Raw genomic sequence first — 25820 nt, forward strand, 5'->3', positions numbered from 1 at the left:
AGGTGCTTCTCATTTTTCAAATACCTTTTCTCTTACAACTAAACTTAGAAAGAAAACAACATGACTTTCACCATGTAGACAATCAACATTACTATAAAAGAAGACCAAAAATATATTTTAAACAGCATCCCTTTTCACTTGGTGAGCAGGGTAGCTAGCTTCTCAGAGGATTCGTCTAATATTCTCTGTCTAAGACAGCACAACACAGCTTCCAAACACATCAGAAATCAGGCAAACAGGTATATAGATATACAGTACGTACGTTGAATGGCCTTGTAGAAATGTTCTTTCTTCATTTCAACACTATTCATCACGTCTCGTCAAGCAGTTTGAAAGGACAGTTCACACAAAAATGTCATTTACTCACCCTCATGTTGTTCCAAACCTGTATGACATTCATTCTTCAGTGGAACACAAAAGGAGATGTTTTGAGCAATGTTCAAGCTGCTCTTGTCCACACAATGAAAGTGAATGGTGACCACAACAATCAAACTAAATTTTCAATAAATAACGACTTACATTATTCATGTTTTTTCAGATAAAAATGGACTAGTTTTATGATGCTTTTTTTCATTTTGGTCCCCATTGACACTCATTGCATAAAAAGGAGCAGCTTTGACATTCCTCAAAACAGTCAAATAGGTTTGAAAACAACAGGAAGATTCAATCATCATTTCTTCACCCTCATGTCGTTCTAAATCTGCATTACTTTCTTCAGCGGAACACAAAAGGAGATGTTTAGAGCTTTCCCATTTAATGAAAGGGAATGGTGACCACAGCTATCAAGCTAAATTTCCAGTTAACACCTTACGTTTTTACATTTCTCAAACCAATTGCTTCAAAACATTGGCCATGTGGCCTAGTTTATTTTTTGGTCCCCATTCACTCTCAAGGAGCAGCATATCTTCAAATCTTTTCTTCCACAAGATTTGATCATCATTTACTCACTCTCATGTCATCTTTTGAAGTACAAAAGATGTTTTCTGTGGAATACACACTCTTTTCCATACAAAAAAAATAAATGGTGACACTATCAAGCAACATTTCCAGTGAATAACATCTTCAATTTGAGTTTTACACACAAATGGCTTCAGAACAATTCAAATTTAATACACAAGTCATAGGGACTTGGATTTTTTTTCTCGGCCCCCATTCTTTGTATGGAAAGGGGCAGTGTGAACATTCTTCAAAACATCTCCTTTTGTGTTCCACAGAAGACTGTATAGGTAAAATCATTTTTGAACAACATAAAAATAAAACCTCATTTTTACTTGAACCATCCCTTTAAGGTAGGATAGATTCAACAGTCGTGCCTTCGAGAAATAACACCGATCCTTTAAACTATAAATGGATTATGCTGCGGCTAAGTTTTTAGATGCAAAGTTGCTTTTAGTCTCAGAGTTACTGCCTAGGGCCAAAGTGCTTTTGACTCAGTTATTGTAGATTGTAGCTTTAAAAGGTGAAAGATTTTAAGAGGAGCAGGGGGGAAAAAAACAAAAAGGAATTATTACTGAAGGGTCGATGGTCCATTAACGGTTGCACCATTCTCAAGACCATTTCCACAACTAGCATAAGAAATATACAATTGTATATATATATATATATATATATATATATATATACACACACACACACACACACGCAGGCAAGAAATAGTGTAAAGATAATCAAATCAAGCATCAGTAACACAATAAAAAGGTGGATTGGTATAAATACATATAGAAAGCTGCGGAAATGAACCAGAACGAATAACGTTAGGCATGTGAACACAGAAGGAATTTAGAGGGAAGATAAAAAAGAAAAAGGGAAACAAGTGCCTCTGCTCTACGTTGAGCTCTGGATGTTGATTGGACGAAGGAACGGGTTTGGCGGCTGGGCAACTAGTCGGACTTGTCTCCGTCTTCCTCGCGGTGGCTGTCGGAGGTCTCGCGTGTGCTCTTGTCCTCCTTGGCCAGCTGGGCCTGAGAGGCCAGGATGCTGGAGAGGGAGAAGAGGCCGGAGCTGGAGGTGACGGCGGGGAGGCCGGCCGGTTGGCTGAGACCCAGAGGGAGAGGGGTCATGGGCAGTGCCAGCCCCTGCAGCTGAGAGAGCTGGTGAGCCTGGAGCTGCTGCTACACAACACACACATAGACGGTTGTCACTACTGGAATTTCTTGAATGAATAATTTTATTTCTTTTCATTTCCTTTTCCTCTTCAGAACATGGTCATTGAGAACAGAGCATATTTAAACAAAAAATAATAAAAACTAAATCTCAGCAAAAGAAAAAGAATATAGAAAAAAAGGAGAAGGAAGAACTTCTTACTTTTTGTTGCACTTACATTATTATACAGTTTCAACTCAAATTCTAAATTAATGAATCAAATCTACACACTAGCATTCTAAAATTTGGGGTCAGTAAGATTAAAGTTTTATCCAGAAAAGTTTTATCCAGAAAGGATGCATTAAATTGATCAAAAGTGACAGTACAGATACGCATAATGTCAAAAAAAGACTTCTATTTCCAAAAAAATGCTGTTCTATTCTAATAGCTCTTTTTAAAATATATATATATATATATATATATATATATAGAAAAGAAACAGCTATTTTAAATTGTAATAATACTCCACTAAATTACAGTTTTTTCCCCTAAATAAATGCAAACTTGCTGAGAAGACGACCCAAAATGATGGTATCCATTTATCTCTTTGACCTATGTTACTTGGTGCAATAACTATTTACTGTGATTATTATTTATTAAAAAATGTAATCAGTAATTAATTATTTAACACGGGTATTTTTAAATCACTGCTGTAATTTGATCAAATATGATCTTTTATGTGTTAAGGTAAAAATAAGGTAATTTTTGCATTGGATTATTTGCGTTATCACTGTACAAAGCAAAAGCTGCAAACGCTTAATAAATGTTGTTTGTCATGCACTGTAAAAAATATATATATCAAAGATTATTGGTCTTTCTACTTCAATTTTTTTTGTGTTTAACCCAATGTATTGCTTGCTGTTTCTTTGTAATTATTCGTGAAATTTACAAGCAATTTCTGAGTGAAAATTGATTCTACACTAAGAGTTAAGATATTCAGAAAGCTGTATAAATGCATAGCTACAATGCACAAAACTCATTAATAATGCCTTTCTTTATGCATAATTAGACTTCCATAAACTCATTTAGGTGCATTTCCATTAACAGCCTTCTGTATAAACCTGTGTGTCATCCACATGAGTCCCCCACGCACACGCACACGCACTTTACCCGTATGATGGAGTTCATCTCTGGTGGGGTGACCTGTTTGGCTCTCTCTATCGCCCCCAGAACCTGCTGCTGGTGCTGAAAAAAATAAATAAAATCTGAATCACAATCACATCTCGTGCTATACACTCACATTAAAATCAGACTAACTGTGAGCGTTTCAGACAGAAGTATAATGCTATAAACTAAATGATGAGGTAGCGCTGCTATCTCTCTGTACCTCTTGAGACAGGTAAGGCAAGACTTGAGCACAGATCCCATTTAATCTCTTCACGATCTCTGCCTGCAGGGAGGGAGGGAGAAACACACACACACGCTCAGCAAATTCTTTCACTTTTGTCACAAATGGCCCAGTTATTCAGCTCCAAAAATATAAACGAACACATTCCCGACTACGTAATTGACAGCAAAAAATAAAAATTCAGAATAAAAAAATAAATTATAATAACGTATGGCTTGCCTTGATAACACTTTATGGCTCACAAGAAAATGTAATAAATAATTTGTTTTTGAATATCTTATTTTTAGCGCTATATACACACACACGCACACACATACACAATATTTAGGTAATAAAACTACAAAAAAAGAGATTGATATATAAATAAATATATAGAAATCTCATGTTAAGAAACGTGATTTTTCTGAGCACTGAAAAGCCTGCAAGAGCTTGAGAATTTTTGCGTGCAAAAAAAAAACAAAAAAAAACATGCAGTGGGACAAAGAGAGAGGCAACAATAACCCTGTTTCAATTGCCTGCCATGCTGACACTTCTTACAGCATGCAGGAGAGAGAGAGAGAGAGAAAAAGTGACTGCATACCAAACACTGGCATGCCTTATTCTTTGCATTCATGCCCTGCATTTCTATTTCGCACACACTCTCCCATGGCTGGCTGACTTTTTTTTAAAAACATATTTCACCTGTGTCACATAAAGGGTCAGGGACTGATGAATTGTGTTCTCGAGACTGGCTGCAGCGGCGCAATGGCACGTGTTTAGATTTCGACGCCCAATTAACCACTAACTGTTCTGTAAATCAACACTTATTGGAGCATTTCTCATTTAGAGGGAGAAAAAAAACTATTCAAATACTCATTTATATATCGGCGATGCCAAAGATGAATTTTCAGCATCATTACTCAAGTCTTCAGTGTCATATGATCCTTCAGAAATCATTCTAATATGCTGAATTGCTGTTTGTAAATCATTGCCAAAGTTAAAAAAAAAAGTTTATTAAAAAGTTTATATAAATATTATTAGTAAATATTTTTGTGGAAATTATTTCAGGATTTTATGTTTGATGAACAGAAAGTTCAAAATAGAAATATTTTGTTACAATGCAGAAGTATTTTTTCAATCAAATCAATACATCCCTCTTGAATTAAATAATGAATTTCTTTGAAAAAAAAATTACATTACACAAAATATTGTTTTTTTTTTTTTTGTGACAGAGCCATTAAAATGTTAAAAAGGCAAGCCAAAAAACAAACAAACAAAAAAAAAATTATTCATTTTTAAAAACAGTAAAACAGTAAAAATTATTCATTTTTATTGACTATTTCAGTGTTTTTGTGTCCCATATTCATTTAAAAATCCCCCAGCTCCCAGCTACCACATAAATTGCAGATAGTATGCCGTGAATAAACCAGTTATCATAAATTATTAATGGGATAGTTCAGCCAAAAATGAAAATTCTGTCATTTACTCACCCTCGTGTCGTTCCAAACCCGTACACTTTTGTTTCTCAATCAAAACATAAATGAGGTAATTTTAAATGTCAATGGAGGGATTTCAGTCCATTGAACAAAAACGTAAATTCAATTTGTTCATCATAGAAAGCGATTAGTCTCCTCAGAAATTTTAAACTAAACCACTTGATTCATATGGATTAATTCTAATATGGATCTAATAATCTCTTATGATCTTTTCGAAGCGTCAAAGTGGTAGTTGCGAAGATTGTCAATGGAGGGACAGAAATCTCTCAGATTTGATTAAAAAAAATTGTGTTTTGAAGATGAATAAAAGTCTTACGGGTTTGGGACAACTTGAGGGTTAGTAATTGGGTTAGTAACTGGCCCCCTACTGACACTTCTGTGTTTAGACAGTCTCAAACTGAAAGCACCAGCATTCAATAACATTGAGCAACAGTGATGAAGATGAACATCTTATGCTACGTTCACACCGGACGCGAATAGCGCATCAAATTCGTGTCTACTACGTCTAGTTTGACGCTTGACCACTTAGTGTTAATCTGCGCGTCAGTTTCGCGTAAAATCAAAAGTTAAGCGAAATTTCTGCGCGGCAAAATCAAAACCCATTGGCGGACATCTTTTTTATGTTGATCGAGCATTCATCGAGAGATTCACCGCACTGTATTTGTTCTGGAGAGCTAGAACAGCGGCGTGGGGATCAACCGTTTGGCGCGTTTCACCAATTGCTCACTCCAGGAGCTGCGCCGCTGTCAGTGGTACTTCCGCCTGTCCGGCTTCGAGTTTGATAACCCGTTGTCCCGCATCCGAGGATCACCCTCGCCCTCATCCATCTAATCTAGCTGTCATTTATTTTTGTTTTGATGATAAATAGAGACAGCCTCCAAAAGTTATTAACCTGTCCAGTGATTTTTTTTCTTTCTCACATCCAGACACGAACTTGTACACATGTTGGTTGTCACATCATAATAATATTTCATATAATCTAGATATGGAATGAATAACATTCAATACAAAATGAACATGTCTCGTATATCGAAATAAAGTTTGAAGTGATCAAATATTTGCTTTGTTGTGCATAAGAATCCCACTATACATTTAGTCATATTACAAAATAATGTATTGAAGCAACCAGACACTTCACCGTGTGAGCAAGCAGCTAGGCTCCTGATTGGTTAACGCGTTGCGAATTGACGGCAAAGTTCAGATTTTTCAACTCGAGCGGCAGACGCGAATTAGCGTCAAACGCGTGAATGCACAAATGGCACTAACTAAATCATTCGCGCTTAATGCGCCAGACGCTCAATTCACGCGAACTTGACGTGCGAATGAGGTGTATTCGCGTCTTCCGCGCCACGCTCTACGCCTTATTCGCGGTGCAGGAATTTTTGACGCGCTTAACACATCTTTGCATTGACTTAACATTGAAATCATTTGCGCCTGACGCGCTATTCGCGTCCGGAGTGAACGCACCATTAGAGTGTAAACTGGATTGGTTTCATCAGATTAGACGTAGAAGCAACAAACTTACCTGCTTGTGCATTTCGATATTCAGCCCATAGGACATCTCATAGTACTGCAAAGAAATAAAGTCAAACATTAACATTTTTAGTATTACAGCACTGAACATCTAGAACCCCAGTGTAACATGTGCAGGCATACTGGTGCGTACTACATGCGAAAGTGTTAGCCTCGCTCATCATCCACACATCAACGAGCAGCGTAACACAACCTCTGCAGCTAAACAAGACTGGGGAGCATCAGTGATGGAGCCAGAGTTGGTTCAGGGTCGGCTTTGCCAAGCAGCAGTAGGTCCCTAAAGCAATTACCACCCACGCAAGGCGGACGCCCACCCTCCCCATCTTCCAGCGGGTGCGGACAGAGCGCGGGAACCCGATAGGCTATTAGAGGGAGGGAGGGCGCTCTGGCTGATGCGCGTGAGAGCAACGCCGCACAGATTAAATGAGATTAAGCCGCTCGACGGATCAATTAGAGGCGGAATATCAGACAGCAACACGAGGCCCGGGCCGGAGACAACGAGGTTAGAGTGGAGGGAAGGGAGGGAGGGAATATCATCGGGGGGATGGATGAGAAAAGAGAGAGCAGAGTATGGACAAAAGAAGGAATGGCAGACAAGGTAAAAGGAGGGGATTGGGGGTGGAAGACTAGAGAGTAGAGGAAGACAAAGCATACATGATGCCTGAAGATCACGGCCAGATTCAACATGAACGCTTTTTGAGCCAAGTGGATTTTTAATGCAACTTCTTAATTTTTTTTACTTGCATTCTAGAAAATTAAGTTGCACAATTAGTGAAAGTAAAATATTTATTAAAATATAAATTGATTATTGAATAATTAAATAAAAAATATATTACAAAAAGGTTCATAAACACACATAAAATAAATATACATGCATAATATCTAAACAAATAAATATCTAATATTCAAAAACGAGTTAATATATAAGAATGAGAACATATTTATATACATATATATATATATATGTGTGTGTGTATATATATATATATATATATATATATACACACCGCTAAGTTGTACCTAATATAACATAATAGATTAATAATATAAACACATATTTATACCACATAAGAACCACTAAGCTGAAAAAGCTATAATATAATAGTTGAGTTGTTTGTTAATAAATAAATATACATTATACAAGAACTGCTAAGTTGCTTGTAAATAAGTAAATAGATGTATATATAGTATAGTATAGTAGATGTATGTATAATAGATGAAAATAGATGTAGAATATATAACAAAACTTTTAAATAATGTGGCTTTTTTTAATATTAAGAATCTTGAAATATATATATATTATATATATGAAATATATAAATATATATAGACCATTTCACAAGATGTAAACAACACTGGTCCAGAAGCACTTCCTGTTTCAGTTTGTAACTGTTTTCTTTATTTCACATGTAAAGAAAACATCTTAAAGATGTTTGTTTAAGTTTTTGATTCAGTTTTAAATGTTCTGTTGGTTGTATTTTATCCCAGCTTTTATGTAGTGTTAAAAAAACTGAAACAGGAAGTGCTTCTGGACCAGTGTTGTTTACATCTTGTGAAATGGTCTATATATATATATATATATATATATATATATATATATACGTATATATATGAAGAGTTCAGATGCAAAAGCCTCTAAGTGTCATTTGAAATTTTCTTCTAGAATGATCATTTTTATCAAGCTTGTATATTTAAGTTCAATAATTTCACTTAAATTGCAATGAGGATTACCTATTAATTGTAATTTAAGTGAAATTACTGAACTTGAATATACAAGCTTGATAAAAATGATCATTTTAGAAGAAAATTTCAAATGGCATTTAGAGGCTTTTGCATCTGAACTCTTCATATATACTGTTGTTTGTAAAGAAAAGAAAATTAAATATATAATCAATGTTCCTACACATTTTCCATTTCAAAATTCCATACTTTTCCAAACTGCATAGGAACCCTGAATATACTAATCTTATAAGAATATAAGAACAATCAAGCTGAAAATCAGTGGTGGAATGTAACGAAGTACAAATACTTCGTTACTTTACTTAAGTACATTTTTCACGTATCTTTACTTTACTTAAGTACAATAAATAGTGCATACTTTTTACTTTTACTTCGTTACATTTTGCAGCAATTATTATACTTTCTACACCACTACATTTCTACAACTTCTGTTACATTTTCGTTACATTTTCTGATCAGTTTTTCCCCTGCCAAAACGTCATCTGACTGTCCGTTCGTTGCACGTTTGTCTCACCAGTGACGTTTGGTTGCCATAGATACAGTATATCAACCCGGTCACACTAAATGCGTCTCACACGCAGTGTGTTATTGTTTTTACGTGCATAGGAAACACACCGTGTGTAATATATGTTTGGTTTGGTTAGGATTATGGCAAGCCAAGAGGTTCAGAATTACACCATAAATGAATCGCGTTTACTGCCAAACATAGTTATTAACATATAGTAAGGATAAGCTATTGCCTAATTGCAAGCTTGTTTCAGAAATTTTTTTTTCCATCATTATTGAACATCATTATAGGAGTAGGCTATTAGGTTGAATGAGTTAGAATTAAATGTTTTATTAATCATTAGAAAATAGACATTAAGATAATAAATTGTTATGCAAGTACTTTTACTTTTAATACTTAAAGTACATTTAAAATAAAGTACTTTTTACTTTTTACTTAAGTATGGTTGTCATTGTGTTACTTCTACTTTTACTAAAGTAAATATTTATCTGGGTATTTGTACTTTTACTTAAGTACTGAGATTCAGTACTTCCTCCACCACTGCTGAAAATTAATAAAATCATTAATGAACTGCCAAGTTGTCAATAGATAAACAATATAATATAATATAATATAATATTTCCTTTAGTCAAGTCTAATCTCATCTATGATACCAAGTAGGTCAGGTATGCCACTGGCGTCCCCTCAAAAGAGAGGTGCATGACGCCTCTGGGTGGACAGGAGGAAGAGAATGTTAATAGAGCAGCAGAAAAGACAGTGTTGAGGCAGACAGAGAATAAGACACAATGAAATCCGACAGGTGAGGGCTAGGTGAGTTTCTTGTGGATGTGAATATGTTCCGGCACATCTAGCCTAAGGCGCATCCCTCTGGAGGAGAGGGCGTTCTGTGCAGACTTACCATGATATAATGACGTTGCATTTCTGACTTCTCACTGGCCAGCTTGTCACATTCGAGCTTCAGACTGAAAAGAGGAGAAAAAAAAAAAAGACTGGTCAATAAAAAAAGAACAGACACCGACTAGACATATATTATGCAACAGATCAGTTGAAGAGTTCAGACTGCTTCAGAGACTTTTCTGACTTTTTCACATTCTTTTGGCAGAGTCGGTAGATGGGAGAGAAATTGAGTGCAAATAGTCAGCTAAAAACGCTCTATGGCAGCAATATCATTTAGGAAAACCACTCATTAAATGTTACAGATGTCAGAAAACTAGCCAATCAGATTCAGAGAAGCTCTCTGCCCACAGTATTTAACAGTAGCATTCAAGTAAGAAATTGAATACAATTTTTTTTTTTTAAATAAAACACGACAGACTTTACTGTATAAATGATACATTGATTGTTATTAAATCTACAGAAGTTTTTTTTAACCATTAATGACAAATGGTAGCTGGTATATAAAGCTGCTGTCACTTTAAGACCGAATGCACAGATCTATTATACAGATACGCATCTGATTTTCTCCAAATTGTTTATGGTCACTTAAGACATTTAGGTAAATCTGGTGTGTATTTGACAGTTTAAGCGCAATACGATGTGAAAGAGAACACACGAGCTGTGTGATAGGCTTTTAATGTGTGCACAGAACACAATGCGATTAAAATGTTTAACTAGCAAGACTTTAAAACGCCAGAACTGCCAGCTTGAGCACTGTAGCATGATACCATGATATTTTGAGTTAAGTTGATTTTTTGGATGCAAAAATTTACATTTTGTTCAATTTAGTTGTGGCATATTGAGGAAAAAAAAATGGCAGGAACTGGTTTATCACACCACACAAAGTGGAACCAAACTGGAACCAGAATTCCCCAACATGCACCATGGCTCGATGTGATGTCAGCATGTGTGCAAACCACTTGGCCGAGACTCCTTTCAAGACACATTTAATTTCTTATGCTCAAAAAACAAAGTGAACTAGTAATTCCACGTGGGAAAAAAAATGGGATTGGGAAAGAGAAAGCATCTGATCTAAATACAAATAAAGTGACACGACATCCTAGAGGTTTTTGTTTCGTTGGCATATGACAAGCATTTTGTCTCTTCATACCTCTCCAGTCTGCTGCTTCCACTTATCCCAAAAAAGGGGTAAAAAAAAAACTGGGCTGTTATGACTGTGTAACATATATTGGGGGTTGTCATGGTGACCATCCTCCCTGCTGCCAGGCTACCTGTGATTGGCCATGCCAGCCACTGATTGGCCGAGACCTCCTGAAGGTTCCAAAGATGCTCTCGGAGAAAAAAAAAAAAGACGCCAAAAAACGACACATTGATGGAGTTTTATTGCCGTTTCTTTCCGCCTCCAAATCGCTCCTGCTGTCATCCTTATTTTGATTTATGTATTCCCTGATCTATTTATGCATTTGTAGAAGGGAGCGACAGCTCGGCGAGGCTCTGGGGACCGCCTGCAGTACATTTCCTTTTTTTAAAACCAAAAAAGCCCTTGTCTGTTGAATCTCAATTGAAGTCAATGGTGGTGAATCCATGCTCTGAATACACATACAACAACGTAGGGCTTATTCTTCTGTGAACCAGGGTTAAATGAGGGTTTGCTCGTTGTCATGGGAATAGGGAGGGAAAGACATGTTGCCTTAAAGACGGGACAGTAGCAGCATCTTTGTGTCTTTAAAGAGTCAAGGCATCAGACGGATCAGATCATAGTAGCCGCTCCGTGTTAATCGGCATGGGAATGAGACACAAGGGGAAGCTTGTTAAAAGTGATAAAAAAATATGCCGGCTAATGGTGAATTTAGTCACACTACCTTGTAGAGGACCGCCCTAAAGAAACGGTAAAAAAGAAATGTTGTTTTGAACCCAATTGGCTTGCTTTCTTCTGTGAGACTTTTGATAATGTGAATAGAGTAGTCTGATTCAAGAACAAATTACTCTTATGAACTAGTTTCTTTTAAGGAATTGGTGATTCCTTCACAGAATTAACTCCCGAGTCAATCAGAGGAGCGACCGAATTAACATCTGACTCGTTCACACACACAAGTCATTACTTTTTGACTCGTAAGGTTCTGGTTGCTCTGTTCTGCTTGACGCTACAGGTGTAAAAAGGGTCTAAAACGTTTTGAGTTTGTCCACTTTCGACCACTTCCAGAGGTAGCATACCTAAGTTACTAACACTCACAGCCGGCAGCGCTGACAATAGCCTCGTTGCACATTAAAATGGAAGATTAGACAAAAGGTAAGGTGTTGCACTTGCAAGTGTGTGCGCATACCTGTGGTATTGTGCTTGAAGGAACTGGAACTCGTCCTTGATGCGGTCGCACGAGTCTGACGTTGTGAACTTCAGCTGCTGCGATGAAGCCTGGAACGAAAGCAATTTACGGTGGTCAATTGCATTATTCAGAAAGCGTGAGTCGCAGCATCCTCTGGGCATCCAGGGGACGGAGCATCACAGCGGTTTCAATGCCAAGAACAGAGAATTCCGGCCAAAACAGATGCAGCTTTCTAAACAGGAAATGTTGTAATCAAGAGTGAATTCAAGTGAACTGTATAAAAAGCAGCAAATAAAATCTCACAGGGCTTATTGCGATATTCAAAACTCATCATTTAGAAGGCGTCAGTCATGTCTGGAGCTCGACATCAACCAAGGTTTTTGGATTACATGTATTCGGCTTGCAGGTGAGCTTATTTCCCTAGTGTGGAGGCCACACCTGCAGGGAAAATGCAGATGTTATTGGAACCATTTTGCGCTTTTCAGGGCAGATTTTTCCTAGACTTGGTGATATGTTGGCGGTTTTCCCAATAAGCAACTGCCACACTTGAATTTTGATGAATGCAGCCCTTCCAGCTGTAATTCTAGTAATGCTGCTATTACCAATGTTTCAGATTCTGACTATTGAAAATGTTGGTCATTTTGACTACTTTGGTACGTGACCGTAGAATGAACTGTTCTCTGGGTAGAATGGGTTGACGATGAGCACTATATACATATTTGTTTACCAGTCCATATAGACACGAGTCAAATGAATGTGAATCTTTGGTGAATTAATGTGAATGACTCACTTACTGAACCACAAGTCATTAATCTCAGACTCAATACGAAACAAATTTTCGCAAAACCTGAATTATAAACAAAACATCCTGTGGACTTGGTATATTAAGTTTAATTAAAATATATGTCAAGAGGGATTTCATTTAACAATAACTTTGCAGAAAATTCTAAATAAATTATAGACAAAAATTGGAAATATAGGAGGTAGGGCTATACATTGTAGGGCTTGACTAGGATTAAGGGGGTAAAAAAAGCCGAGCCCTTAACGCCTCCACACAAGCGTGAGTCTCCGCTGAGTGCGTTTTTACATGACGCGATCGCCGTTGTGCTATTCTGTGAAACGACAGGGGGCGATCTGGAGTAATTCTCCTCTAAACCACCAAGAATCAGCAGTTTGGCGTTTATTAATAGTTTATTAATTGCTAATTCATAAAGGAGTAAATGCAGTAGGTTTATTTTAGCCTACTTTCACTGCATGTAAACTATAAACAACTGAAGCCTTAATGGAGAGTGTTTAAACCTTAATTTCACCAGCAGGGCTGACTTCTGCTATTGTAGGATTATTTTGTAAATGTAATCAATTACTTTAGACAAGTGCAAACTAGGTGCTTAATGCAAATGTGTTCCTGTTCACAAAATGAGATTTTATGGTTACCCATGAATGCAAATGTCTTTGTATATAGAATGATCATATCCAGTTCGTCCAGATTCGGCCAAGTCGTTCATCTTCGGATGCAGCGCCGAGCGATGTTATAAAAAGTGTCGTGGTGAAATGTGGTCTTGGGCGCACGACCGCCCACCCCCCAACGACGTCATTTTTGCCGCACGCACCTTCGCGCTCTTGCGGACGCGTCGAGTATAAACATGGCTTGAGGGTTCCAAAGTTACGACCCAAAACGCAAATCACCTTATTATAGTGCCACCTAGTGTCATACGGTTGTGTGTTTGTGCGCCAAGATTATAACCAGTCTCTGCGATTTGAGGTCTCGAAGAAGAAGACGAAGAAGAAAATCAGTACAAACACAAAGATAATAATTATGCTTTCATGTTTGATCTTGTGGTCCTACAAGTAAAAAGATGCAAGAAAACTAAATTCAGACACTAGTCTCCATCAGCATGCTGGACTTGGTTGGGTTTTATTTGATGCTCTGATCTTTTCTGAACAATCAAGCAGTTCATTCAAGTCATTTTCAAAATTGCCAACCCGTTCTTGACTCCTTTCGAGGGTTTGCGTTTTTTCCGTTTCAAAAATCCCGAGCCACTCTGCAGGCGACGCTCGGCGGATGAAATTCTTGAAACCCATGGTACGAGCGGACCAACCTTTAACACAAACTGTGTACTTAGCCCGAGCGCTCTGTGCTCCACTGCATATGAAAGAGAGGCTTGTGTCAACAGCGAGCACTAAGTGCCCAAACAGTCAATCTTTTTCAGACGCCGCTAACAGTAGTCCTCACATTTCTGCGTGACCACTGGAGATACAGTTTCCTTAGGGAATGCCGGGGGAATGGGGCCGATTGGGAAAGTTTGAGTCGATAGCGCCTGCTGGAGTGTCCGGGGACGGGGAGATCATGGGTGTTACGTACGCACAATACTCGCTTTCAACAGAGGCCATTGCTGACCTGCTTCTACACCATAACGTCATCCATGTGGTTTTAGCAGGCACTGAACAGTGTTAGCTGTGTGCTAAGCAAAGAGAGGACTTTAAACTGGTCTTTAATACATTAAGTGTGTTGAAACAGATTTACACATGCTGTGTGAATGAAAACATGCGTTAGAGTCCTAAAGAAATAAATACTGAGCAGAATATTGGTTCTTTTTTATACTGACTGACCTTTGCGACTTTGACATTTAAGTGATGCGTTTATTCAAAGCAACTTCAAGTACACTTACAAAGTTAATCTTTCTATTAAGTATCCTGGAGTTAAATGCCTGGCCCAAGCATGCAATGATGATTTAGCTACATTTACAGAAACGTAGTCTCTTAAAAATGTAATATTTTACCTTAAATGTAAGCTTTAGCAATTAAATAGCTAAATCAAAATCAAGTTAATAATGATGTCCAAGTTAATTTGTAGCATTTTAAAGAAATAGATTTTAAGTGTTTTATTTCTTTCTCGTTCTTTTTTTTTTTTGTGCAAAAAAGCATCAAATTTCAGTATCAATACCATAATACCAATTTACCTTAAGTGTCAAACTTAAGTGATCATGTGCATTAGCATTTTTCAAGTATGGGTAAAATATTTTTTAACGTGTGATTTGAGCTAAAGAATCACAATTTATGAGACCATTGTTGTTAGATTTTAGTGCAAATTTAAAATATGTTATTCCATCAAACATTTCAAACAGGAGATTTCTGTCGTTTCCCATTCAAGTACACTGTAAAAAAAATATTGTTGGTTTAACTTAAAGTAAGTAACCTGGTTGCCTTAAAATTTTAAGTTCATTGAAATGGAAAAAGCGAGTTAATACAAAGAAGGAGAATGATTTAATCATCAGAAACTCAAAATGATATGTAATCTGAGCTAAATAAATTATTTAAGTTGATTGTAAAAAAAAATCTTTTCATTTTTTCTTTTGTGAAGAGTAGATATGAGCTGTACATGTAGAACTGGAATTAGCATCTCAGAAACCTTTCAAAAATACCCACTGAGTGATCTGACTTTTACAAAATGACTCATGGCTCTTCTCCACCAGTTGAGCTACAGATTCGGTTCTTGAATCACATCTTACTTGCAACCTTTTGGTTAACAGGTCAAATCTTTAACCGCCAAGTTACACCAGCCTTAATGAAGCGATGGAAACCTTCAAGGTTGCGAAGCTTAGTCTAATGATTTTAAGCTTTAGAGCAAATCTCATATTCACTTAAAAAAAGAAAACCACACACAGACGGCACTCATGCAGCACAAGAGCCAAAATATGGGACAATCCCTAATTTGACTCTGCCTCTGTGCGCTTCTCCTTTGAGATGCAATTAAACCATTAAAAGGCTTTATACGCTGGTGGGCAAATTGTGAGTCTTCTGTGGCTAAATGGGATTCATCATTCCCGTAATTTACAGTTGTGCCTCCCACCCCACCGTTTAACAGAAAAAGAAATGTTCTAGAAAAATCTTTCAACTCTAACGTTGGCAGTTTTTTTTCCCCCATCCCAAGGGATTACATACAAAAGACCCAGATGTAGTTATCTGAAGAGGAGAAGAGAGTTTTTATACTTGAATTACAGCGAGTAGTTCGGTGAAACCGGCAAACCAAGAAGCACTAGGATAACTACAGCCAAATCCTCAACCCAGTCTTCCTGTAACTGATGCTATGTTTGGAATAGCATTCTACTTATATATAGTATGTATACCACGCAGAGTATACATACACAACACCCAGTGGACTATAACATTAGTCAAAATGTGAAGTAAACAATGCAGGCTGTGAGGAATACAGTATCCCACAATGCAATGGGCTCAATTTAATTAGAACTTCAATTTCTTGATATTAATAATTATTTGACCAAACAGTCCAGACTAGTATAAGGCTATGTTCACAGTCACACTGTCAGTCCAAATCGGATAATTTGTGTATCCGATTGGAATGTAATCTGAAATTATTGACTGCCCACATTGTGTATCGCAACTTGTAAGCAACTGTTTTGATCCAATTTGACCCATGCGGTCCTTTTATTTTCCGGAATATCTGCTTTGGTTTCTATGGCAATGACATTGCGTTGGTGGTCGGTATACGCCAAAAACAACAACCACCACAACATTAAGGGGTTGGCAATACAAATGTTGTCTTATTTACAACATGACAGTGTGTCGCCACCGCAGTGGCAGCAGCACAACTGTAGGTCAAACACGTTTCCTATATCATCATTTTCTGCTCGTCCGGCACTTTGTAACAACACAACCTTCTTTCTGCAGCAACTTTCAGTATGTTTCCTATCACAACGTCTGACTTTACATTTTGCGGGAGGTGAGAAAAATCACAAACCATGAAAATCCGATCAGAGCAGTCAGACTGAAACGGATTTTCAAAAAAGCGATTTGAATAGGATTTCAAACCTCTGAACCTTATGAAATGTAGCTCGAAACAGATTAGCAAAAATCATATTTCATGTGATTTTTTGCCGTTTACTAAATCTGATCGATCAAAATCTAGTTTACTAAATCTGATCCATTGGATTCACACAAAATTAGATTTGGCCTAATAGCGTAAAAGTAGTACAGATAGAGGAGGGGCTGATTGTGTATGTAGTGTAGCCTATTTATTGCACCAAAAAGTCAATTTACCAATAATAAAGCACAATTTGACCCATAAACACATACTAAACAGTAAAGCACTGACTTGTTTCTCAGTTTTTACTTTTTACTAATTTATGGAGGTTCTGGTTTTAAATCGCACATTATTCATATTTTTTTGTTTTACTTAATGGGAACATAATAGCCACAGCTAAATTCCCATTACCATATTGGGATGTCAATTTGTTTTCTCCAAAATAAACTTTGTATCTGTATTCCCACTAAAAAAAAAAAAACTGAACACAAAACGAAAAAACAAGAGTTTAAAAGGTTAGGGCTCCTAGGTTTATGTAGAGTTTATGTTTAAGTTAAAGTTTAGGTTTATGTAAAGAGCCAGACCGATATATCGGCAGGCCTGCCGATAATATCGTCCAATATTAGGCATGGTATCGGCAGTTACAATGGCCGATGAATTAATATTTCAAAAATAAAATAAAAACGGACGAAACACGCTTGAACCATGTCATGAGTGTTGGAGTTGTATAGTTTGTCCACTAGAGGGCACTCTACACCGTCCCTGTTGGCAACACTCGTTGAGTTGGTCACGAGACATACATTGCTTGAATAACAAAAGAACATCCCCATCAGTTCTCTTAACTCAAATAAGCATGACAAAATTTGCGACTATCATGTCCAGTTTTGCTGCTGTTAAATAAGCCGAGAGTAAAGCGGAATTAGCTAGTAATAGTTACATTACGCTGTTACAGTGTAGTTGACTGACTGTCCTTTTAAATTTTGACAATGTGACTGAAGTATTTCTTTAATAACACGTGACAGTTATAGCCATGAGACGTATCATCTCTCCTAGGCCTGTTATATTGAAAATGTATATTTTACAATTTGCAGTATGACGTTATACATTGCTAAATTATGGCTCATCATAGACTAGCTAACCACAAAGCTAGCTAATGCCACTACCATCAGTCTGTTCTGTTGTGACAATAAAAGAAACAAGTTTCTTTTTAAAATGGATTATCATATTATTTTAGTTAAAACTCATAAATAACTACAAATAAGTAATGTTAGGGAAATCTGTTCATGTTTTGCTGCGCGCTTCCGAAAAAAAAAAAAAACGGCCGATATATCGGATTTTAAAACCAACAAATATTTGTATCGGTATCGGCCTTCAAAATCCTTTATCGGTCGGGCTCTAATTTTAGAAATAGGTCACCAAAACATTTTGTGGCACCAACGGGAAAAAGTTGTAAAACGCAACTCAGCAATGTAAGAACTTGATTTAACAAGAACAGACCTCTTACTGTATCCAAACCTGTATCCACATTAGACTAAGGTACAGTGTTTCTTCAAAGAGGCAAAAGCCTCAGGGGGGCTGATGAACCGGAAGCCACACCGCCAAATGATGGAGGTGGCTAATCATGTTAAGGCAGGAAGTTGATTTTGATGATTATCTCTTCGCCCATCCTCAGTCACTACGAACCCTCACTCCCTTTCACTTTAGGAGAAATGGTGTTATCCCACTTCCCGGCTCCAATCCATCCTCATCGAGTCGTTTGGAAGGGAATTATTTAACTTTTATCACTTCAGCCGGCACACACTCCCAAACACAAGCTTCCTCTCGCTGGAAAGGCTGACGGAGGCAGTCAAATTACAGACAAATAGCTGTCACACAGCATAAAGGATACACAACACAGAGGGTAGGGGGTAGTGAAAGAGAAGGAGGAATCACGAGAGCGAGCGACGGGAACGTCAGTCAAGAAAAGAGCTCAAACAGCACAGCGGCTCACGACTGGAAATTAAAAGCAGGCGGCTCAAGGTGATTGCGAGATTACAAATGGAACAGTAGCGATCGTGATTGATGCCTTGTTGGTAAAGAGCTCGGCATGGGTCAGAGACTCCGGAAGACAGCCGATTACTCCCGACTCTGTAACAAATGGCACAGCTATGGGAGGCGAACGACTGCCCACAAATAATGACCCCTTGGAAAGAACCCTGGAGTCTTATTCACTTCACGTTTCACGGTTAAACCAAAATATCTTATAAGATTGGTTTACCATTCTACTGCAAGTCTATTTACTTTAGGAATATTTACTGTATACTATAAGGGTATTTTGAATTAGCTTTTAGTTTTCATTTGAATGACAGTTTAAGTTTTAGCCAATTTGTTTTGTGCTTTTGCAGGGTTCCAGACTGCGACCAAATTGTTCGCATATGCGACTATTTTTTGAGAATGTTTTTTGAGAATGAGAGTTAAAATTTTATGTGGTCGCATATGTGCGAGTGGACACTCTCGCAACAGAACGCTGTTGTATCAACTGCTACAGTCCATAATTTACATTCAAAATGAACGAGTAGGCTACATCATGAATCCATTTTCCAAACCGTGACTTTGGCTTATGGCGTGTTTTGCCTGAATCACTACGGTACACCTATAATACGTGTTTATATTCAGACTGTTTTATCATTAAAGGATAATTCCGGTATTTAACACCTTGAGTCTATTTTGTAGTTTGTTTTGATTGAAATAGAGTGGTGGACTTAGAAATTTCGCCAATGGGTCCTGTCTCGACTTTTTGACTATTTTAGAATCGCCTGTGACAGCTTTAGACTGGCTGTCTATGGGCATGCACAAACATGTCCTTAAAACAACCCTTAACGTTCATTTTCAAAACTGTGCAACTCACAAGTGGTTGGTGGTGTTTGTTGATGATTAAAAACAAATATATCGGCGCAATGTATGCTTTCAATCCGTGTTGTTTGGTATTGTGGAACTATTTTTTCAGATACCTCACAACCGAGTATAAACTTCCGCTCGATATTTGAGTCTGAAGCGTTAGCACACTCCCGACCACTTGATGGCGACAACCGGGACGCTGTACGGAACACGGTGTCTAGCGCACCGTAAAAAAAGTCCGGGAGCACAGTTGCTCTGCTCACTCTAGCCTTCCGAGAGACGGAGAACCGAGCGAAAAGACTACAACCAAATGTAAACAGACCCCTTTCCTTTTCCGGTAGCTAGCGCAGTAATATCAACGAGCACCGAGTCCTCCAGCAGGCATCAATGCGATTTTAAAAAATGACAAATAAAAACACGACAGAAACGGTATTTCGCTACGCTACTTGTTTCAGAACATCAACGAACACCACCAACCACTCGGAGAGTTGCACAGTTTTGAAAGAAGTCAAAAAGTTGAGATAGGACCCATTGTCTACATTTCCATTAGCCAAGTCCACCACTCTATTTCATTCAAAACAAACTACAAAATAGACTCAAGGTGTTAAATACCGGAGTTATCCTTTAAATTTAGCAAAGATAATTAATATATTACAGGTATTTATGCTGCAACCTAGAAAGCCTTTGCTATCTTTGGTCCATTAAAACCACCATCCATCAGCATGCACTGATTAATCCCATGGCATGTAGCAAAAAAAAAAAAAAAGGTGCGACCAAATCAAATGCTGGTGCGACCAACTGAGAAAGTTGGTAGTACAAGTTCAACCATTGGAAAAGTTAGTCTCTGGAGCCCTGTTTTGTTATTTTTATTAGTATTTTATTTCAGCTTTATTTTAAATAATGATTTTAAACCGATTTTTAATCATTTTACACTGCTGCAAGTTAAATACAACTTAGAATCCAAAAACAGCTGTGCGCATTCTGACAAATACCAGACAATGCATAGTGTTAACATTAATGCACATATAATTTGAAAAAAATATATTGTCTAATAGACTAAACAGTAAAAATCAGTAGTTAAATTTGAAGGGATGGAACATGACAGAAAGTTGAGTAGAAACAACAACTTACAGATACACACGGATCTGCGAAAATAACTAAAAACGCCTATAAGTAAACCACCCCTACACGCAAGAATAAAAGCTGTTCTTCATTTTGAATACTTTTGAGTCGTGAAGTCATTACAGGAGTAGGAGACGGAACTCCGGGCGTTTCCTTTTAACAGGACGCTCTCTATGTTAGTGCTCGTGGCACGTAACATAATGGGGGCTCGTCCGGGATTTCAACCAGGGACCTCTCGCACCCCAAGCGAGAATCATACCCCTATACTGAACATTTATAACACATGTTCACATTTTTGTAGTTTATACAGAGACAATTAAGGTATATCGTTTTTAAAAACTTTTAACTTCATGAAAGTTTGCGTTTTCAGGCCCCCAAAACACCATTTTTGTGTAAATGAACGCCCAAAACGAAATTAAATGTGTACATTGTGTACTGAAATAATACATAAAAAACCTTAAACTCGACAACACGCCAGTCATGTCGGCCAATCCGAATCCGCATCTATTCTTTTTTGCGTTGACTTGGTAATCTACTCACACAAATAATTAAATTCGATTTTGGTGTGAACAACACACCATAAGAAGAGAGCTGCTTATGGTCTTTGATTGTAGAGGCGGAAGCAATTTAGGAAGGGTTCTTTAGCCCGGTGTGTCTTTCGACAGGCAGGTCTGAGCGAGGTGCTGCCACATTAAACAGTCCCCCACCAGGATGCTTTGTTCCAGACCGCTGCTTTACTCTGGGGCGCAGCTTTCCCACAGCGCAACTCCATCACTGCCAGGGAATACTGATGCAGCCCGTCTGTCTCAGCACACACACACACACACATCCCGAAACATGTGTGCAACATACAAAGCCTCTAAGCCACAAGCAACTGGCAAAAAACCTGCGCTGGTAAAAATAATCCTGCGACGCAATTATCCCAGCACGCGTCCTTCACACCAAAGGCCAGGAGGAACACAAACAGTCAGACAAGCTAATTAAGCCATCCGTGCCTCGTCCTTTCACCACAGTACAGGCCGAGTCCATTCACAACGGATGCTGTTTTGTCAGCGCCTCTTTTGAGGCGGCCTGAATTTCTCATTTAATACTAAAAATCAGAGTCAGTGACACCTATGGGCAACTATTTTTTTTTCAGTCCAGAAAGGTGTTCGAAGACCTATTTGCGATGCTAATGAGCAGATTTGCCATCAACAAACAAGACATCTGCTCAGGAGTGTGTGTGCGTTATAATTTCAACCTGCAGAAATGAACACTGAATTTGTTGCTGCCTATTTACTTAATTGATCAAAGACTATTAATCATGGTTGGATTAATCAAGGAAAGAATTAAAATTGCTACATGATCATTTAAAATTTATTTATTAAAAATTATATTTGTTTTTATATATTAGCAGTGCTTGTTAAGGCATGCATAATTACTATAATATTAATATGCTTTAATTAATTAAATTACTTTAATGTATGTGTGTGAATTTATATATATATATTTTTTTATTAATTTATATATATTATAATATAAAATGCAAATATAAAACACAATTTGTGTTATACATGAAACATTAATATAGTATTGCCAACAACCTCACAATAGGATACAGATTGCAATACACAAGATATTTACAATATGATTGAATTATTATATTTAAGATATTGAGTGACATCTTAAACTGTAATTCTCACAACATTCACTTTATTTTTGTTGAGTAGAAAACCTAATTGTTAATTTCAGTTTAATTAATTTAAACAACCCACTTTTAATTGAACTGAGAAATTACACACAAAAAAAAAAAAAGATAAAAGATGCAACATTGTGAGGGAAAAGCCGCAAACTGTCTAAAATATATTTGAAGCACATTTTTGTCCAAATTATTTCTTCTTTTTTTATATATCTATAATATTTTTATTTGCTTTTCCTTTTTCCTTTTAGGAACAAGAAATTAAAAAATACTAAACCGGCAAGTGACATGAGCCAGATTTAAACTTTCACCACTAGTAGTTGTCGAAAAAAAAAAGTAGTTGCAGAACGCAATACATTTTTCGTCGAGCATGCATAAACGAGTGTGTGTGTGTGTGTGTGTGTGTGTGTAAGAAACAGAGTTTCTTTAATGAGCAAGATGTGGGATTATCCACTGCGTTGAGGGATCTGACGGAGATCTATCCTGCTAACTCGACTTAATAAATCTGAATGCCCCACCCGAAGCATCAGGTCAGGGGTAACACACACACACTCACATTGGTGTGTGTTCATTTCTGTGCCAACTCTCGATCTCTTTCAAGCCATTACTGCAACAATGGCTTTCAGAAATGACTCCTTGAAAAGCCACAATCAATGGCGCACACCAATTCACAAATCCCCACCATTATGACATCACTCGTCTGGATCTCGACTCAAACAAAATGGAGGACAAAACGCTATTAAGTGTCATCAGGTACACAAAAAATTAGATATATTTGCAGGTACTTACTTGAATAACGTTAGTACAATGCCAACTAAACATTTCCGATATTTTAGAGCGCACACAACGCGATGCGATTTCAATATGTAGGGTTTAAATCTGTAATTCCTGATATAACTTGGTGTATTGGGTCGTAACACTCCAATTAAGGAGGGTAAGGTTCGAAAATGTCGTCACGAGAATACATACATCATTAGATGACCTCGGAAAAACCGGTCGCGGCGGGCTTGCCCGATTAAAAAGGCTTGTGTGTACAACTACACAGGGGTGAACAATTGAAGTCATGAACTGTTCAGGCTGGTCAGAGTAAACACCTTCTGTGTCAAGTCTGGTGAGAAGTCGTTGCTATGGAGTCACAGCGCCGTGGCAACAAAGTAGTGCCGACTACAACTGGGCCCACATTTTCACATGCTCCCTGTCGGCCCTTCATTACCAGACTGTAATGTAGCCGTTCAGTTCACCACCTCAGCTCAAACACCTAAAAAAGATATGATATGATACGATATAATTGGATGAGTTATAAAGAAGTCCTGATGTTAATCAACATCAAAATTTACCACATTGACTTTCTTTATGGGTCAATGACATAACGGTTTAAAAAAAAAAAAATCTAGTTTAAAACAAGTGTAAAGTTGTTGTACCCTTCACAATCACATCGGTTTCGTGTGATTTCAGAAAAAATCAATTTTCAAGAAAAGGTTTTCAAGGATTACTTAATGAATCAAAAAATGTGTCTATATTAAAATCTATTATTCAAGGTCATTTGTCCTTACTTTGCGCATTTAAAATTCATTAAAAATTAAAAGTAACCTTCACTTGCCTTAAAAAGTACAAATATGTGAAGCAAGATAAAGACTTAGGCCTAAATGATGAAGAAAAAAGGAAACCTTGTTGTTATCCTTGTTTGACTTCAAATAAAAGTGAAACAAGCTCATCGCAAAGAGATGTATTTATTTTAAAGAAATTATTATGAAAAAAAAAAACAATTGACCCAATCTGTTCATGGTCTAATCTAAATCTTTAATCAAAACATAAACCGCTCCGCCACTGAAACGACTTCCCTCTGCGCATGACATCACCAAGTCTTCTTCACACTAACCAATCAAGTGTCGCCCTACATTTGAAAATATGGAAAAAATGTAATGTTTTTTACGTAAAAACAAAAAAAGGGCTGAGGGTGCCATTTTATGTTTATTTTAAGTGCTGATCAATTGTGACAAGATAATTTTAAAGCAAACCAGACCATCCAGCTCATCGACACATCTAGTTCCTTACTATTTCCAGCCATACAGCTTTAATCAAGAGTGCCTAATCAAAATATATGTCATATTAGCTCATTAATCAGTAACAGCCAGCAGGAAACTTAACATGTGATGAGGTTTCACAGTCTGGGCACATTGCAAATACTCTAAACCCACTTTTAAATCACTTACCTAGGTTAGTCAGGCTGATAAGGAAGCAACTCGTTATGTGTGACTCAATTCATAAATGAGTTCATAAGCAGTGATAGAGAATTTGGCTATTAAGATCAAGAGGTGTGCACAACACACACACCCCTGCGTTGCTGCAGGGAAAACATCTTGCATAATACAAATACAAACATGTCATTACAGATTTACACCTTCGGTTTTTGGCAAAACTAAAAACAAAAAGAAGAGTGTTTTCAAAGGATTTGTGATTGCAATGCTAGTTAACAGATACATTTTGGCACTACTCCATTTGAGCCATTGGCATGATGAGAGTTTATCAGAGAAGACTGAAAGATGTCAACATAAACATCTGAAATCTCATAATGTGATGCGTTGTTGCAAAGTACAGACTAATAAACCGGTTATGCATCACATTTATGAGGGTTGAGAGAGTGAAGTTGAATGTAATAAAACACAATTCACCAACTGTTAAATGTCACAAGCACACAACATCTACATTGTTCCCATTTGCGAACACAGTTATGACGTGCCAAATCACGCATTAGTGGATTTTTAAGTCAGACACGTGTGGTTTGGAAATATAAAAGATTGTAATACCATATAATGAAATATGTGTTACATTTTTAATCTTTGCGATAAGTTTCAGCGTACACACACTTGCACGGATGTCTCTGCTGCCAATGCTAAGCTCAAGCCAGCTAACAACATCAACACAGCGCCAGCAAACAGCTCGATTTACACTCACCGAGTGCCTGGATTGTGGAAACATCATGTCAGTTTTGGTCTTCGAGGTCTTGCCTTCTCCTCCTTAAAGAACAGGGAAGCAGTTTGCTCAGTAGACGTATTTATTTAGTGAGTGTTTCCTTTGTTTCGTCGCTAGCTCCTGTGCCAGCTACAGGCAGCTCGCGCTGCTGCTATGGCAATAAAGCACAGTCTGCCTGATGATGTGTGCCGCACTGAGCGCGCTCTTTAACACGCATTCGGCACGGAAAATGATCCGTAGATGATTTGCTGGAATCTGCTGATTTGATATGGTATCTTTCCTGTCCTTTTCCACGTTGGGAATGAGCTAAGACAAGGGTTGGTGTGTGTCTCTCCTCCCTGGTTGGAGGAAACCGTGTGGCTGTGCCTGTGCAAGAGCTGA

The 25820-nt window shown here is 37.5% G+C and overlaps 1 protein-coding gene across 2 annotated transcripts; it reads right to left on the minus strand.

Annotated features, from left to right (window-relative positions):
- Positions 1-1252: 1252 nt before the first annotated feature.
- tle5 (TLE family member 5, transcriptional modulator) lies at positions 1253-25820 on the minus strand. 2 transcript variants are annotated; one of them, XM_039694880.2, is made up of 7 exons: positions 25422-25820; positions 11968-12056; positions 9645-9708; positions 6491-6535; positions 3470-3532; positions 3253-3327; positions 1253-2111 (listed from the first exon to the last, which is right to left on the minus strand). In XM_039694880.2, exons 1-7 carry the CDS (start codon positions 25446-25448, stop codon positions 1881-1883), a joined length of 594 nt encoding a protein of 197 aa, XP_039550814.1. In that variant the 5' UTR covers positions 25449-25820; the 3' UTR covers positions 1253-1880. The 2 variants fall into 2 exon arrangements, with proteins under 2 accessions (XP_039550814.1, XP_039550815.1); XM_039694881.2 differs by having other exon boundaries at positions 1253-2108; positions 25422-25586.

The sequence above is a fragment of the Pimephales promelas genome, chromosome 2, assembly GCF_988280905.1.
Source record: "Pimephales promelas chromosome 2, fPimPro1.hap1.1, whole genome shotgun sequence".
NCBI lineage: Eukaryota > Metazoa > Chordata > Actinopteri > Cypriniformes > Leuciscidae > Pimephales > Pimephales promelas.